Genomic DNA, 13,645 nt, shown 5'->3' with positions numbered 1-13,645 from the left:
ATTAACCTTCAATTATTTTTTTATTTGCCTTCAAAAAAGCATTTTGCTGTTCAAAATCGGTTGCTAATTACAACCTTTGAGCTGTCCTAACATTGGGGGAATTAAGATACATGGACAACATGCACTGTGGAAGCTATTTCACATTCAGTAAATTAGACGGGTGCGACAAATTTAAATTGTTAGGATGCAACACAGAATACTTGCTTGCGTTGACAAAAACTGTTAACTTTCAATGACTTGTTTATTTGCCTTCAAAAATGCATTTTGATTTCCAAAATTGGATTTCGTGCAATCTTCATGCTGCCCCAACGCGGGGGGAATAATGGCTGTCTGGCGACACACGCTGAGAAAAACCGCGCTGCTTCTGAGACGTGGTGACCAACCACAGAGCTAGTGCTGCTGCTAAGGAAGGACGACTGCTGTTGTCGCTGTCTATAACTATTATGAGCGGCTCCGGCTGAAACAGGCTCTTATATAGGCCAAATAGCATGTTTTCAATTGCAAGGTATATGATCCTGTCGACCGTGCTTGGGAAGCAAGCATATAACGACCAATCAGAGGTCGAATTTTTCTTTTTGACAAGGCTTGACTATTTTCAATAGTACAATAGTGTGAATAATAAAATTACAATTATCTTAGACGAATCTTAGAAGATTTTCCAATCTATTGCTGCAAGAACGAAGGAAATCCATCGAATACTAACCGATTTATTAGCATTTGAAATTGGACATATTTTTCACTTTTTTCGGTTTTAGATTTTAATTTCACATCCCTATGTAGCCGAACTTCCTGAGAGAAGTGTTCTACTTCAAAACTGTAACTTTGACCGCTTTGAGGCTCTACTTCCCGAAGTCCGATTGAGCTCAAATTTGGCATGGGGAATTTTTTCGAGAAAACAAAACTTTGGAATTCTATCGTAAATGAAATTCTCTATCGTAAATAAAACAATTAAAAAAAATCCATTTTTTCCGGAAAATGTTACAACTGTACATAAATCTGTAGATTTATAACCTCCCGCTCAACGATATCCATCAAAAAGTCGCTCGCAACATTACCTTTTTTTGGTTTTGTCCGATGACATGATGGATTTGTAGGTAGACCAATTGATAGTTCAATAAAGGCAGACAGTGTGTGCAGTTGGGAAAGCGAAAAATAAGCGAACTGAAAATATGATACAGACTTGGAGAAGTATACAGCATCTAGCATCAGATCTGGTAGGTTGACAGATATGTGCTCCACTGTTGTAGTTGCCAAACTATTTTCGAAGATCGCTAGTTGTCGTTTTCAACCAATATTTTTCTGGTATTTCTTACAAACTTCTAAGTGTGTGCCCTGTGCTGCAACTTATCATCGAAAACTGCTCTGGGTACCATCAAAAGAAAGTGAACTTGTCGTTGATCGCTACTGGGAGTGCTCCGTACGATGCATTCTGTATCCACGGTTTGACGCAGTCAGATACAGTCAAGTTAGATTGATGCTGCATTACGTGATACCGTGGAATGGGGTGAAATTTATCAGTGGGGTGAAATTGATCACCTGAAAATTCGTGATGATATATACTAATAAAAAAATATTGGTCTTACAACACTAGGCAATGTTAAAGTGTCCTTAAACGCAACTTTTGCATGATTTAGATACCTGTCAAAGTTAACCCTTGCATGCCCGGTGCAATTTTTCATATATGCGAAAAATTCTTCCAACTCGGTCAAAACTCAATCAAATTTGATCAAACAAGTTTCCAAATAACAAAAAAAAAATATTGAATTTACTTAAAGTAATTTTAGTTGAGGGTTGATTACGTTAAATTTGGAGAAGTGAGTAAAGTTTGATAAAGGCTCAAAAAATGTAATGTTCAACAATGATCATTCCATACCATTAAAGAAATACTGATTAATTCGCAGGAAACCACAAAGATTTTAATTTCAGAGCTAGTTTTTGAGCTTTTGCAACAAACCGAATTGAAATCGGTCTAACGACGATCAAATAAGAGCAAATTTAGCAACAAGCAGCTCGTGAACGAAAATAAACAAATTTTAACCTGAAAATCGTTATTTTCGTTTCCAAACTAGCTGTAAATGATATTTTTCAGCACAGAAATCATCATTTATCTTTAGCATATCGAAAAAAAGCACATTGCCAAAAGAATGTATGGATTTCAATGGTGATCAATTTCACCCCAATTTACCTCATAGTACCTTATAGAATTATCGAATTTATTTCATGAAGTAGACGGTGTAAAATTTCGCCAATAGCCATAGAGGTTTACTGAAGCACATGCCAGTACTTGTTTTAAAGTTATACTATTTCTGGAAAAATGTACATGAAACTAGTGAATTGGAAATTGTTATTAAAATTGATCATTTTCACCCCGTTCCGCAGGACAGCTTTCATTGTGAACTATTTCGAGTTACAAAAGAGCTTGTTTTGAGCGTAATACGAAAGCTGAAAACTCAATTTGTCAAGGACGATTGGGTCGTCACATTCTGATACATTCACTACGTCCTCTGGAGTGCCGTAAGGAAGTAATCTGGGCTCTCTTTTGTTCTCACTCCTCATCAACGATGTTACTGCCACATTACCGCGAGGTACACGGTTCCTCTTTGCGCACGATGTGAAAATTTTCATGACTAGCCTACCTGGATGACTGCCTGAACCGCAAAAGTTGTTTGATTCCGGTGACCAACAAAATTGATTCGTTCGCCATACTCGCGGAATTTGAGCGGGGATGCTCCGGTATCGTAGAACAGTAAGCTTAAAAAACCGATACTGCCAATAATATGTAGTACGGAGTCCTGAAAACACCTGGACAATTTCACAATAGATTGAATGTCTCTGGTCGCAGTGATGAGCCCACACAGGAAAACAGTAGGTGATATGAGAGGTATGTTATATTGTCATGTTTCTCCTTTCGTTACTGTGATTGAGTGGCCCTCAGTAGATAGCTCAATAGAATGCAGCCACTGTCCGCCCTTATCGTTTGTGAAAAACCTAGATAAATGCATTATTTTGTGCGTCACTGCAAGTGTCGTCACAGCTCTAGACGGCGAAAAGCCCCCGACAACTAGAGCACTGTAAACTACGCGCTAAGAAATTGGCCTATTGTGGCCGGGTACATTTGACGCACGTAGCGGTGCGGTGACAAGCAAGAATTCTCCGCGGACGCGGACTCAATTGGTCGGCCACGGAAGACGAGATGTTTTGCCTCTCTTGTTAAACACGTCGTAGAACGCAAGTGTCGGCGTGAACTACTACTCAATTTTGTTTCTGATTGAGCTGAATTTTTGCACAGGGTGTTTTTTCGGGCAGGTGAACATTTTGTATAGGTTTTCATTGAAATGAACATTTTGGTTGGCATTTTGGTATGCAACCTACACGATGCGGAAAGCGCAAATCCTCACAAGATTGGCCAATATTATTCAATATACCTGGAAGGTTTAAGCAAATCTGCTCGGGAGTATTACCAACTATTTTCCCATTTAGTTCGGTCGTTGTATGAAAAACCATTTTTCTCCTTTACCGCTGTTTCAATCTTCAAAAACAACCTGAGATGCGTTCGAAAGCGGCGTTGGAAATGGTCATCTGTATTGACGGGTGTTTCCCATAAAAATATTGTTAAAACGCTGGATGGCACCTTCCTTTGTATGGCGGTCAATGTTTGGCTATTTACTAGGCTGGGAGCCGCCCCGAATCATTCCAAAAACCATATTCTTAATCGCGTATAAGGAAATTTGTTTTGCGAAATCACTTTCTTCATCACTAGAATCAACCAAATACTCGAAAACAATTTCCGCGTTCTATATTCAAATTTTTTTTTTTGGTGGCAAATTTTCAAATATTGATAGCAAACTGTGGGAACCAAGACATTATAGAATACAGAATACAATCTAATGAGAGTTCGCCAGCTTTCAGTAGAATAGTCGTTTAAGCCAACGTTGCGGGACGTGCCCAGTTTTACGAAATTACTTTAAATAAACATGTAAGGATGAAAAAATCCATGTACGCACAAGTAAAAAAACCTGCAAAAGAATTATGTTATCGATAACTTGGGAAAACGGAAACAAAGTTAAGACAAAGTTGCATGAAATGGAGGGAACATTTTATGAATCAGAAAGAACGTAGATCATTCCGGAAAAGATTGACTGACGGATAGGTTGGTTATTACTAGATACGCAAAAAATATGCGAAATACATCACATACAAACATTTTGCCAACGCTGGCTAGTGACGGTCTTTAGAAATTGACAACTGCCGGTGTGAAAAAGTGATAGTGGAATTGGTAATCCCCATTAGCAACGACCGGTGCGAAAATCGGTTGCTATCCAAAATAGCAACGGCCAGCGTTGTGAAAATAGCAACTCAAATGGCAACTCACCGGTGCGCTTGCTCTTAGAAGCCAAAAAGTTGGCAGATGAAAAAGCGTATCATGAAAAACAACTCGCGGATGAAGAAAAATTTCGTAAAGCCCAATCAGAAATGAGACAGCAGTCTCATGAAAAAATAAAAAGTCTTGTTCGGCAGTTGTCACAATGCGGTAGCGATGTTTCGAGCGTTTGTCAAAGTGAAACAGAGGAATCGGTTCAAAAGGTGGAAAGTTAGTTGCAGAAATCAAACAAGCAGACAGAAGGAAACAAAAATAATTCCACGTCAGCAGTAAAGCAACGGACTAACATTCATGTTAAGAAATCGAATCCTATTCTTCACGATATCCTCCATCCTATTACTAATAAAACTCAGAGGCCTCTAAGAAAATGTGAAGAGTTGGATGAGTCTGAGGTAAGCGAAGATGACGACAACCAGAACAATAGTATGCGAGTAGAGAGAAATCCCACCAGCCGTCAATTAGCAGCAAGGCAGGTGATGGGAAAAGATCTCCCAGTGTTTTCGGGGAATCTAGAGGAATGGCCTATCTGGATTAATAACTTTGAACAGTCAACAGCTACGTGCGGTTTTTCTCAGGATGAAAATTTACTTCGGTTGCAGCGCTGCCTGAAAGGTCCAGCTTTAGAAATGGTGCGTAGCAGACTGCTTTCTCCAAGCAGTGTACCGCATATAATTAAAACTTTACAGTTGCGTTATGGTCGACCGGAAACTTTGATCAAGGCTCTCACCGAGAGAATTCGTCACCTTCCACCTCCAAGAATAGACGATTTGGAAAGTATAGTTGACTTTGGTATGGCGGTTGATAATTTAGTAGAGCACCTGAAGATTGCAAACCAACAAACCCATTTAACGAACCCATCACTGCTTCGCGATCTAGTGGGAAAACTTCCTGTGGATTATATGTTGAAGTGGTCAGCATTTAAAAGCAATGTTGCAGAAGTTAACCTTAGTACGTTCGGATCATTCATGTCGTCATTAGTAGAGCTGGCGTTCGAAGTGATGGATGACACACCTACGGGAAAAACATCCAAAGGAGTTCATCAGAAGTCCAAAGACCGAGGATATGTACAAACTCATGCAGAGACTTCGGCTGGGCCATCACCGTCAAACTATAATACAGCCACACCAGCAGTGAAACAACCAAAGAAGACTTGTATTATTTGGAAACTTGAAGGACATAGAGTGGCGGATTGTTTTGAATTCAAATTGTTGAACGTTGATGAGCGGTGTAAAGTGGCGAGTCAGAACACGGGAAATGGCCTTGTAAAACTTGGCGAGGATGTGGAATAGAGGGATGTCGTATGCGTCACCACACACTGCTTCACTCGGTTATACCATTCGTATCGACAGTAGTCTCTACAAGCCATGCAGGCGAACAGACCAGTGGCGATCCCTTTTTTCGGATTCTTCCTGTAACTTTGTATGGGGAAAACTGCAAGCTCGATGTGTATGCGTTCGTAGATGAAGGCTCGCAGCTGACGCTTTTGGATGAGACGGTTGCGCTAAAGATGGGGATGACTGGACCTGCTGAAACTTTAAATTTACAGTGGACTGGGAACATTACTCGGAATGAGCCAAATAAGCGGATACGAATGGAAATTTCAGGTAGTGGGTTGGCGAAACGCTACAAGTTGTTCGACGCACGCACCGTAGCTGGTCTTCAATTACCGATGCAATCGTTGCGTTATCATCAGTTAGCAACAATCTATCCACATTTACGCGGACTGCCGATAAATGACTACGTAGACATTACGCCAAAACTCCTGATTGGTCTTGACAACCTGAAACTCACGGTTCCTTTGAAGATTCGGGAAGGAGGTAGTGGCCAACCAATGGCAGCCAAATGTCGGCTCGGCTGGAGCATATACGGATGTGCACAGCCTGTTTCGGAACCATTTATATGTGGGTTTCACGTTGGAGGATGGACCAATCCGGAGCCCGATTTGAACCAGCTAGTTCGCGATTATATCACGCTGGATGATTCTGGAGTAGTACCACCGCTAACTCCGTTTGAGTCAGAGAATGACAAACGAGCCCGTTCGCTTCTTCAATCTACGACAATCAAAGTCGGAAACCGATACGAGACTGGGCTTTTATGGAAGTGGGACGACATCGAGTTCCCCAATAGCTACGGTATGGCCTACCGGCGTTTGCGGTTATTGGAGAGACGACTTAGCAAAGAACCGCATCTTAACGACTCTTTTCGTCAACAAATACGGGAGTATGAAAGGAAGGGATACGCACATCGAGCTACGCAGGAAGAACTTGTAAACACAAGTGCCGAGAAGTGTTGGTGTTTACCGCTGGGAGTAGTGCTTAATCCTAAAAACCTAATAAGGTGCGGAATATTTGGGATGCTGCCGCGAAAGTTAACGTGATTTCGTTAAACTCAACGTTGTTGAAAGGTCCTGGTTTTCTGACGTCGCTGATTGCAGTTTTCTTTCATTTCCGCTTATATGCTTATGCACTGACGGGAGATATAAGAGAGATGTTTCATCGTTTCTTCATCAGGCAAGCAAACCGCCAGTTCTTGCGATTTCTGTGGCGAGATAAAGCAACATCAAAGGTCGAAGTTTATGTAATGGATGTAGCTATTTTCGGAGCTACGTGTTCGCTGAGCTCTGCACAATATATAAAAAATCTAAATGCGCAGGAGTTTGAGGCTCAATTCCCGAGAGCGGTTGAGGCTATCCTACAATACCACAACGTGGACGACTATCTGGACAGTTTTCAAACAGCCGAAGAAGCAGTGAAGGTGGGGAATGAAGTTAAGCGGATACACGCAGAAGGCGGGTTTGAAATCAGGAATTTTCTTTCCAACGATCCAGCAATAGTAGCGCAAGTTGGTGCAGAGTCGATAGAAGTTGAGAAACTTATCAATGCGGAAAAGGGGGCAACTGTGGAGTCGTTTTTGGGAATGAAGTGGATCCCAAGCAGTGATGTGCTCACCAACACTTACGTATGGCGCCAAGATCTTCAACAAGCGCTGGATGATTTGCATACACCAACAAAACGAGAAGTGCTTCGTGTAGTTATGAGCTTATTCGATCCGCTAGGTTTAATTTGCTTTTTCCTGATTCATGGCCGAACATTAATGCAAGACATATGGGCATCAGGTGCTGACTGGGACGAGCCAATAAGCAGTACGTTGTGTGTACAATGGAGGCGTTGGACGGCGCTCCTGAACGAGCTAAATTCGGTCAAAGTACCCCGGTGTTAATTTCCTGGAGCCGGATATAGTACTTACTCGACGCTAGAAGTACATGTTTTCGTAGACGCAAGTAAATCTGCTTATGCTAGTGTAATCTTCTTTCGAGTGGAAACATCCCAAGGTGTGGAGGTAGCATTAGTCGCTGGAAAAGCTAAAGTTGCTCCTCTCAAGATGATATCCATTCCTCGCTTGGAGTTGCGTGGCGCCGTGCTGGGTTCGCGGTTGCTAAACAGTGTCATAACTATGCATAATTTCAAAGTACTAGACGTGTCCTATGGACAGACTCCGAGATAGTTTTGGCGTGGTTGCTGTCAAACAGTAGAAAGTATCAACAGTACGTCGGGTTTCGTGTGGTGGTAATTTTTTCTACAACTGAATTGATGTAAAGGAATGGAGAAAAGTTGAAGTGAACTGAATGTAGAGGATATGGCGACAAAGTGGGGAAGAGGACTGAGGTTTGACGCGAACAATCCATGGTTTCGTGGGCCGAAATTCTTGTCAGAACCGGAGAGCTTCTGGCCAAACCAACGAACTGTCCCTTATTCTACTGAGGAAGAAATTCGTCGAGTTAATTTGCACGAGAAGATCGTGCCGTTGATGGAAATAAACAGGTTTAGCTGTTGGGAAAAACTCGAACGCACGGTGGCAATAGTGCTCAGGTTCGTCGATAATATAAGGCGGAAACGTCGAGGCGAACAATTGGAATTCGAAGTATTGAAGCAGGGAGAATTAGTCAAGGCTGAAATCACGATATATAAGCAAGCACAGCAGGAATGGTATAGTAAAGAACTAGGAGAACTCAATAAAATCAACGAACAGTCGCAGTGGAAGCATGCAGCGGTATCTAGGGCGAGGTCTACCTTCAAACTTTGACCGTTTTTAGATCAATGCGGTGTGATGAGGGTACGAGGAAGGATCGATACAGCGACTTCTACCACAGAAATCGCGTATAACCTATTTACTGGTAGAACAGTTTCATCGTCGTTTCAACCACGCTAACAGAGAGACGATTATAAACGAAATGAGGCAGGAATACCTTATTCCTAAGATGCGAGCGTTAGTCGCGAACGTTGCCAAACAATGCGCATTGTGCCGTATACGCAACGCCATACCAAGGCCATCACCGATGGCCCCATTACCAAACGTCCGTGTAACACCCTTTGTAAGACCGTTCACTTTCGTGGGTCTGGATTATTTTGGACCGATTTTGGCTAAATTTGGGCGCAGCAACGTGAAGCGTTGGGTTGCACTTTTTACGTGCCTAAGTATACGCGCTGTTCACATGGAAGTAGCACACAGTATGGCCACAGAGTCCTGCGTACTAGCAGTTCGTCGTTTCGTGTCGAGGCGAGGTTCACCTGCGGAATTCTTTAGGGACAAATTTCCATGGTGCCAACAACCAATTAAAAAAGAAAATTCGGGATCGAGAGAAAACCCTAGCTTCAGTGTTCACCAACTCAAATACCAGATGGACCTTCAATCCACCTGGGGCTCCTCATATGGGTGGAGTATGGGAAAGAATGGTTCGTTCTGTGAAAGCTGCGATCGGAACAATTATAGAAGCACCACGGAAGCCAAATGACGAAACGCTAGAGACAGTTATCATTGAAGAATTAGAATTGGCAGACCAGGAAGCGCTCACCCAAACCACTTTCTGTCGGGCAGTTCCTCTGGGGTTAAGCAATTGCCTGTACTTTCGCAGCACTTGACTGATCAGTTTTGGAGGCGATGGGTGAAAGAATATCTTCCAGTGATCTCACGGCGGTCCAAATGGTTCGGGAATGACAGAGAAATTAAGGAAGGAGATTTTGTTTTGGTAGTAGATGGGACAGTAAGAAATCAATGGATAAGAGGACGAGTGGAGAAAGTATGTTGTGGTATAGATGGTCGTGTACGCCAAGCATGGGTACGCACTAAGGGAGGAGTTTTTCGAAGGCCGGTAGTCAAGCTGGCTTTGCTCGACGTCATGAAGGATGGTGATCCTGATAGCGGATCACGGGTGGGGAAATGTGACGGCGAAAAGCCCCCGACGACTACAGCAGTGTATACTACGCGCTAAGAAATTGGCATATTGTGGCCGGGCACATTTGACGCACGTAGCGGTGACAAGCAAGAATTCTCCTTCATATATCGTTCATAGAAAGTGAAAGTCATGCTCGATAGCTGCTGAATTGAAGTAAATTATATATCTAAAATTTGTTCCAACTAAAATAAATAATTAAATAATTAATTTGTTGCTCTACTTAAACCTACTATTTACAATTCAAGTAAGTTAATTAAAATTGTGTTTCCCTCTCTAAAATATATAGTATTAAAATTTGTAGTTGTAATTTGTTAACCTAAAACGGATACGGGAAGAATCTCGACGGTGATAGATTGAACTGAAAATTTGTAGGTAATTAATTAAGAAACACATACCCTTATTATAAAAAAATACATTTTACAGCTAAAGCTGAATCCAACAATCCTTGTGTTTGGTCTGCTACGGAAGTAGTTCCAACAGTGGAATATGCATTTTCTTCTACCGTACCAGCACCAATTTGAAACGAAAAGTGAATGAAATTCCGAACTAAATTTAATTTAGCTTCGAAATTTAGCTATATGAGATATTTTCATCTCCTTCTGGAGCGTTTCATCGAATGTTGCAATTAATTGTTTCTCACCTAACTGTCTAGTTGAATGTCATTTTATCGAGAGTCACTGTATCCTTGGTAATTATTCAAGATATTTTCAATTATTTATTTTATTTGTAAATATGGGCAATAGCAATATTTTATATTGCTGTTATCATTGTAAATTTAGCCTCCAGTTGATGGTTTAGTTCGAACATCTGCGGGTTGATCCTTACGAAAAAGTTGAATGTTTTCTACCTGCCGGCCATCTTGCGATTCCACTCATTTAAAGCGCCAATTTCACCTCCCCGGAGGCTTTCACCGTAGGATCTACGGCCGACGTTGCCGTTATCCACGTTCAAACGAAAAATTGTCAACAGTGACAAAAGTTAATGAATTGACGGTACTTTCTCCGGTTTCGGTTTTCCCTTGGTCATGCGGTGTACCATTAAGAAAAACGTTCGGAAGGGAACTAAAAATAGCGCAAACTTCCCAGGCGACCCAGTGCTATAGCTTGTCGGTTACCTGCACACAGATAGTCGACTTCCGTTTCGTTGCCGTGTGTAGAATGGAGAACTGAAATGTACTGTAAACGAAATGGATCCTGTGGAAGAACATTCCATAAAATTAATTTTAATTATCACAACGAATGTCGCACATCTGAGTTATTTTTTTTTTCTTCGCCATTTTAGCTATCGTTTACTGCAGCAGCGTAATTGTAAGATAAACAATGAAAAGTGAAAAGTTCTTTTATTTTGTATTTTAGGTTAGTAGTGTTTTTAAAGATTGTCAAATTTTACAATGTTGCCCATAATTCAAAGCGAGAAAAACGCATTTGAAAGTTTTTTGTCAGTACAACATATTTTGACTGTTTATGACAACTTTTTCATTGAGTATATCACCCTTCATATATGCTGGAACCTTGCCGTTGAGTTGAAACAGAGAAATCTGTAGAAAAATTCCATCCGCCACGTATTTTTGACACAGTAGCCGTTTTTTCAATTATAAACGAAAGGTCAGTTGACAAAACGGTGTGCAATTTGGCTAGTATCCATACGATGTGAATTATATCGTGCTTGTTGGTGATGAAAATGGTTTTAAATTTAATAAAACAACACGGAAGCACAAGTGAGGATGAAAAGGACGACGAGACAATTGTTTCGTGCAGCAATATAATAATATAACGAAACTATTATTGTTCATGGTAATCTCACAATCCACTTTCCTATTTTTTCTCATCAAATCCAAAATGATCTGATGAAGATTTATGACAGAAGGAAACAGTCACACCTTTTGATCATTGGGTTTCGCAGTTCAACAAATTAATTCTTGTAGCATTAAATATTCTTCGTGATAAAGTCAAATTTGATGCAAGGGCCTTACGATCGCTCACCTGTCGCCAGTAACCACCAAGCTACAACACACTTTCGAAAGTTAGAAGAAACACAGTTCAGTAATAATACACTGGTTCGTGAACATGCCACAGGTTCATATTGGATATTGGATATTAGCCGAATTCTCAATTATTTTGGATATTAGCCAAAATTGTTTCACGTTTGCTGCCTTCCCAAATGCATTTTTTGACAATCGGCTTCCGTAGGGACCTTGTTTAGGGTGTGTACCATCACGAGAAACTATTTTCTCGATTTTGGTAAAAATGGCATATTAGCCAATTTTTGAATTATGGGCAGAATGGCATCATAGCAAAAACAGTTCACATCATTCTACAGCCAAGAGGTCTGATGATATAAAATGGCATGCCTCGTATTTTATCGTTAGGATATTGCAGAAAACATGCTGATATGTACTAATTTTTAGTTGTACATGCATCATCATAGAAGAAACAACAATAACACACCCAGTTTAAAGCGAGGATGAATGTGATAATGTATCGTAAAGGTTATAGCGTCTGTTTTCTGGGATGTGCATGGAATGATATTCATTGCATTATTGAAGCGAATGGAGAATGAAATCGTAAATCAAGGAATGTATCATTTTGAAAATCTCTATGAGAATGTCTTTAAGAAAAATTTGTGTGATGCTCTTTCTTACTGCTCATTTCACATGCCTCTCTTTCTTTTCCGTTACAATAGGAGTATGTTTAAGCGAAAATTAATGAAAATAAAGTTTAATTACTTTAAAATCAGCATTTCTCTCAGATTGTATTTCTCGATACGCAGCTTGGTGTAAGGTGCGCACCCTATACTAGGGGAATTGGTTATTTTCCTTATCGTAGCTTTCGAGCAGCGACACGTAACGAGACCGGAGGAACTAAGTTTGCACAAAAAAATAGAAGATTTCCTCTTACGTGGATCCACTCTACGCATCGTGAAAGGCGCCAGCCGTGTAGCTAGAGGGTGGAGGGCGGTGTCACATTAAAAGTGATAAATTTTCGCCGCTAATATTCGTGTTTCGTGAAAATTGTGCAACTTTTTTCCTCTTCTCTTCAGTGCGAAGCAGCGTGATCTTGAACTGCCGAGCAATAAATTTGGACTTATGGCTAGTACTTAATGCCACTGGTGCTGCTGCTGGGTGTTTTTTTTTCACTGGGTGAATTGTGCATTGCTCACGTCAATTAGGTTAAACTGGATCGTGCCATTTATTTCTTTTAAAATTTATGATTGAGCAACTGTTACGATGATTTTTATCGGCTTCGTTTTCAATTCGGTAGGCATTGTGCTAGATGCTTAACATGAGCACATATAAACCTCAACGTTTCAAATGTTCGTATCAATAAAATTAAGATATTATCTTAAATTAAAATTAAAAATTACCCCCGGCACACATTAACTGAGAGCAATGAACACTGAACACTACTACGTGATCGTTTTTTTTTTTTGAAATTGCCGCTTAGAAGGCAGCGGCTGAATCGCTTTGTAATTTGTAAATAAAATTATGCTGTAATTATTGTTGAGACAAGCGATAACAGATATTGGTTTGGTGCTGCAGAGACTTCAGCGCTAGCCGAATCGGTTAGGCTTCGTATGTTCGTGCCCCGATAATAAGGTTTGCCTTTCTGAAAGCGATAAATTATCTTAAATGATCAAACAAACAGTGAAGCTAATATAATGTTCCATGCTATTGATAAAATAGAGATCACCGGTAATACAGCAACGAAAAATTGATTATAAAGTTAGTTAGGGGCGCTGCATACACACTGATGCTAAAGAAGTTATTCAGTGCAAAGTGGTGAAGTTAACGATACAAGAACTTGGATGAAAGATTCGAGATTACACGGAATTGTCCATGAAAAAATTGCCTCCACCAAGAAGTGAGAACTCTAATGTAAAGATTAGAAGATAAGTTTATTACCAAATTATAACAAAATAAGTGCCAAGTGAAAGGTCTACCTTTCGAACCCAGGTATGCGATTCGCTGTTTCGAGGAGAATTGCGGTCCAAAATATTTTCTAGAATATGAGAAGTACTATGATTCGAAAAGT

At 40.6% G+C, this 13,645-nt stretch overlaps 1 protein-coding gene across 5 annotated transcripts in view; it reads left to right on the top strand.

Annotated features, from left to right (window-relative positions):
* Window positions 1–13,645, top strand: part of LOC129718263 (sodium/hydrogen exchanger 9B2) — an 82,672-nt gene that overhangs the window by 15,629 nt on the left and 53,398 nt on the right. Inside the window, exon 1 of one of the 5 annotated variants that reach the window (XM_055668860.1) lies at window positions 13,364–13,474. The exons of the other annotated variants lie outside the window; for them this stretch is intronic. Within the exon in view, the coding sequence (XP_055524835.1) occupies window positions 13,450–13,474 (25 nt within the window). The 5' untranslated portion in view covers window positions 13,364–13,449. Of the gene's footprint in view, window positions 1–13,363; window positions 13,475–13,645 lie in introns of those variants that run through there. 5 annotated transcript variants of the gene reach the window in all.

Source organism: Wyeomyia smithii, chromosome 1 (assembly GCF_029784165.1).
Source record: "Wyeomyia smithii strain HCP4-BCI-WySm-NY-G18 chromosome 1, ASM2978416v1, whole genome shotgun sequence".
Classification (NCBI taxonomy): domain Eukaryota; kingdom Metazoa; phylum Arthropoda; class Insecta; order Diptera; family Culicidae; genus Wyeomyia; species Wyeomyia smithii.
The sequence above is the reverse complement of the archived record's forward strand: the minus strand, read 5'-3'. Positions and strand labels throughout refer to the sequence as shown.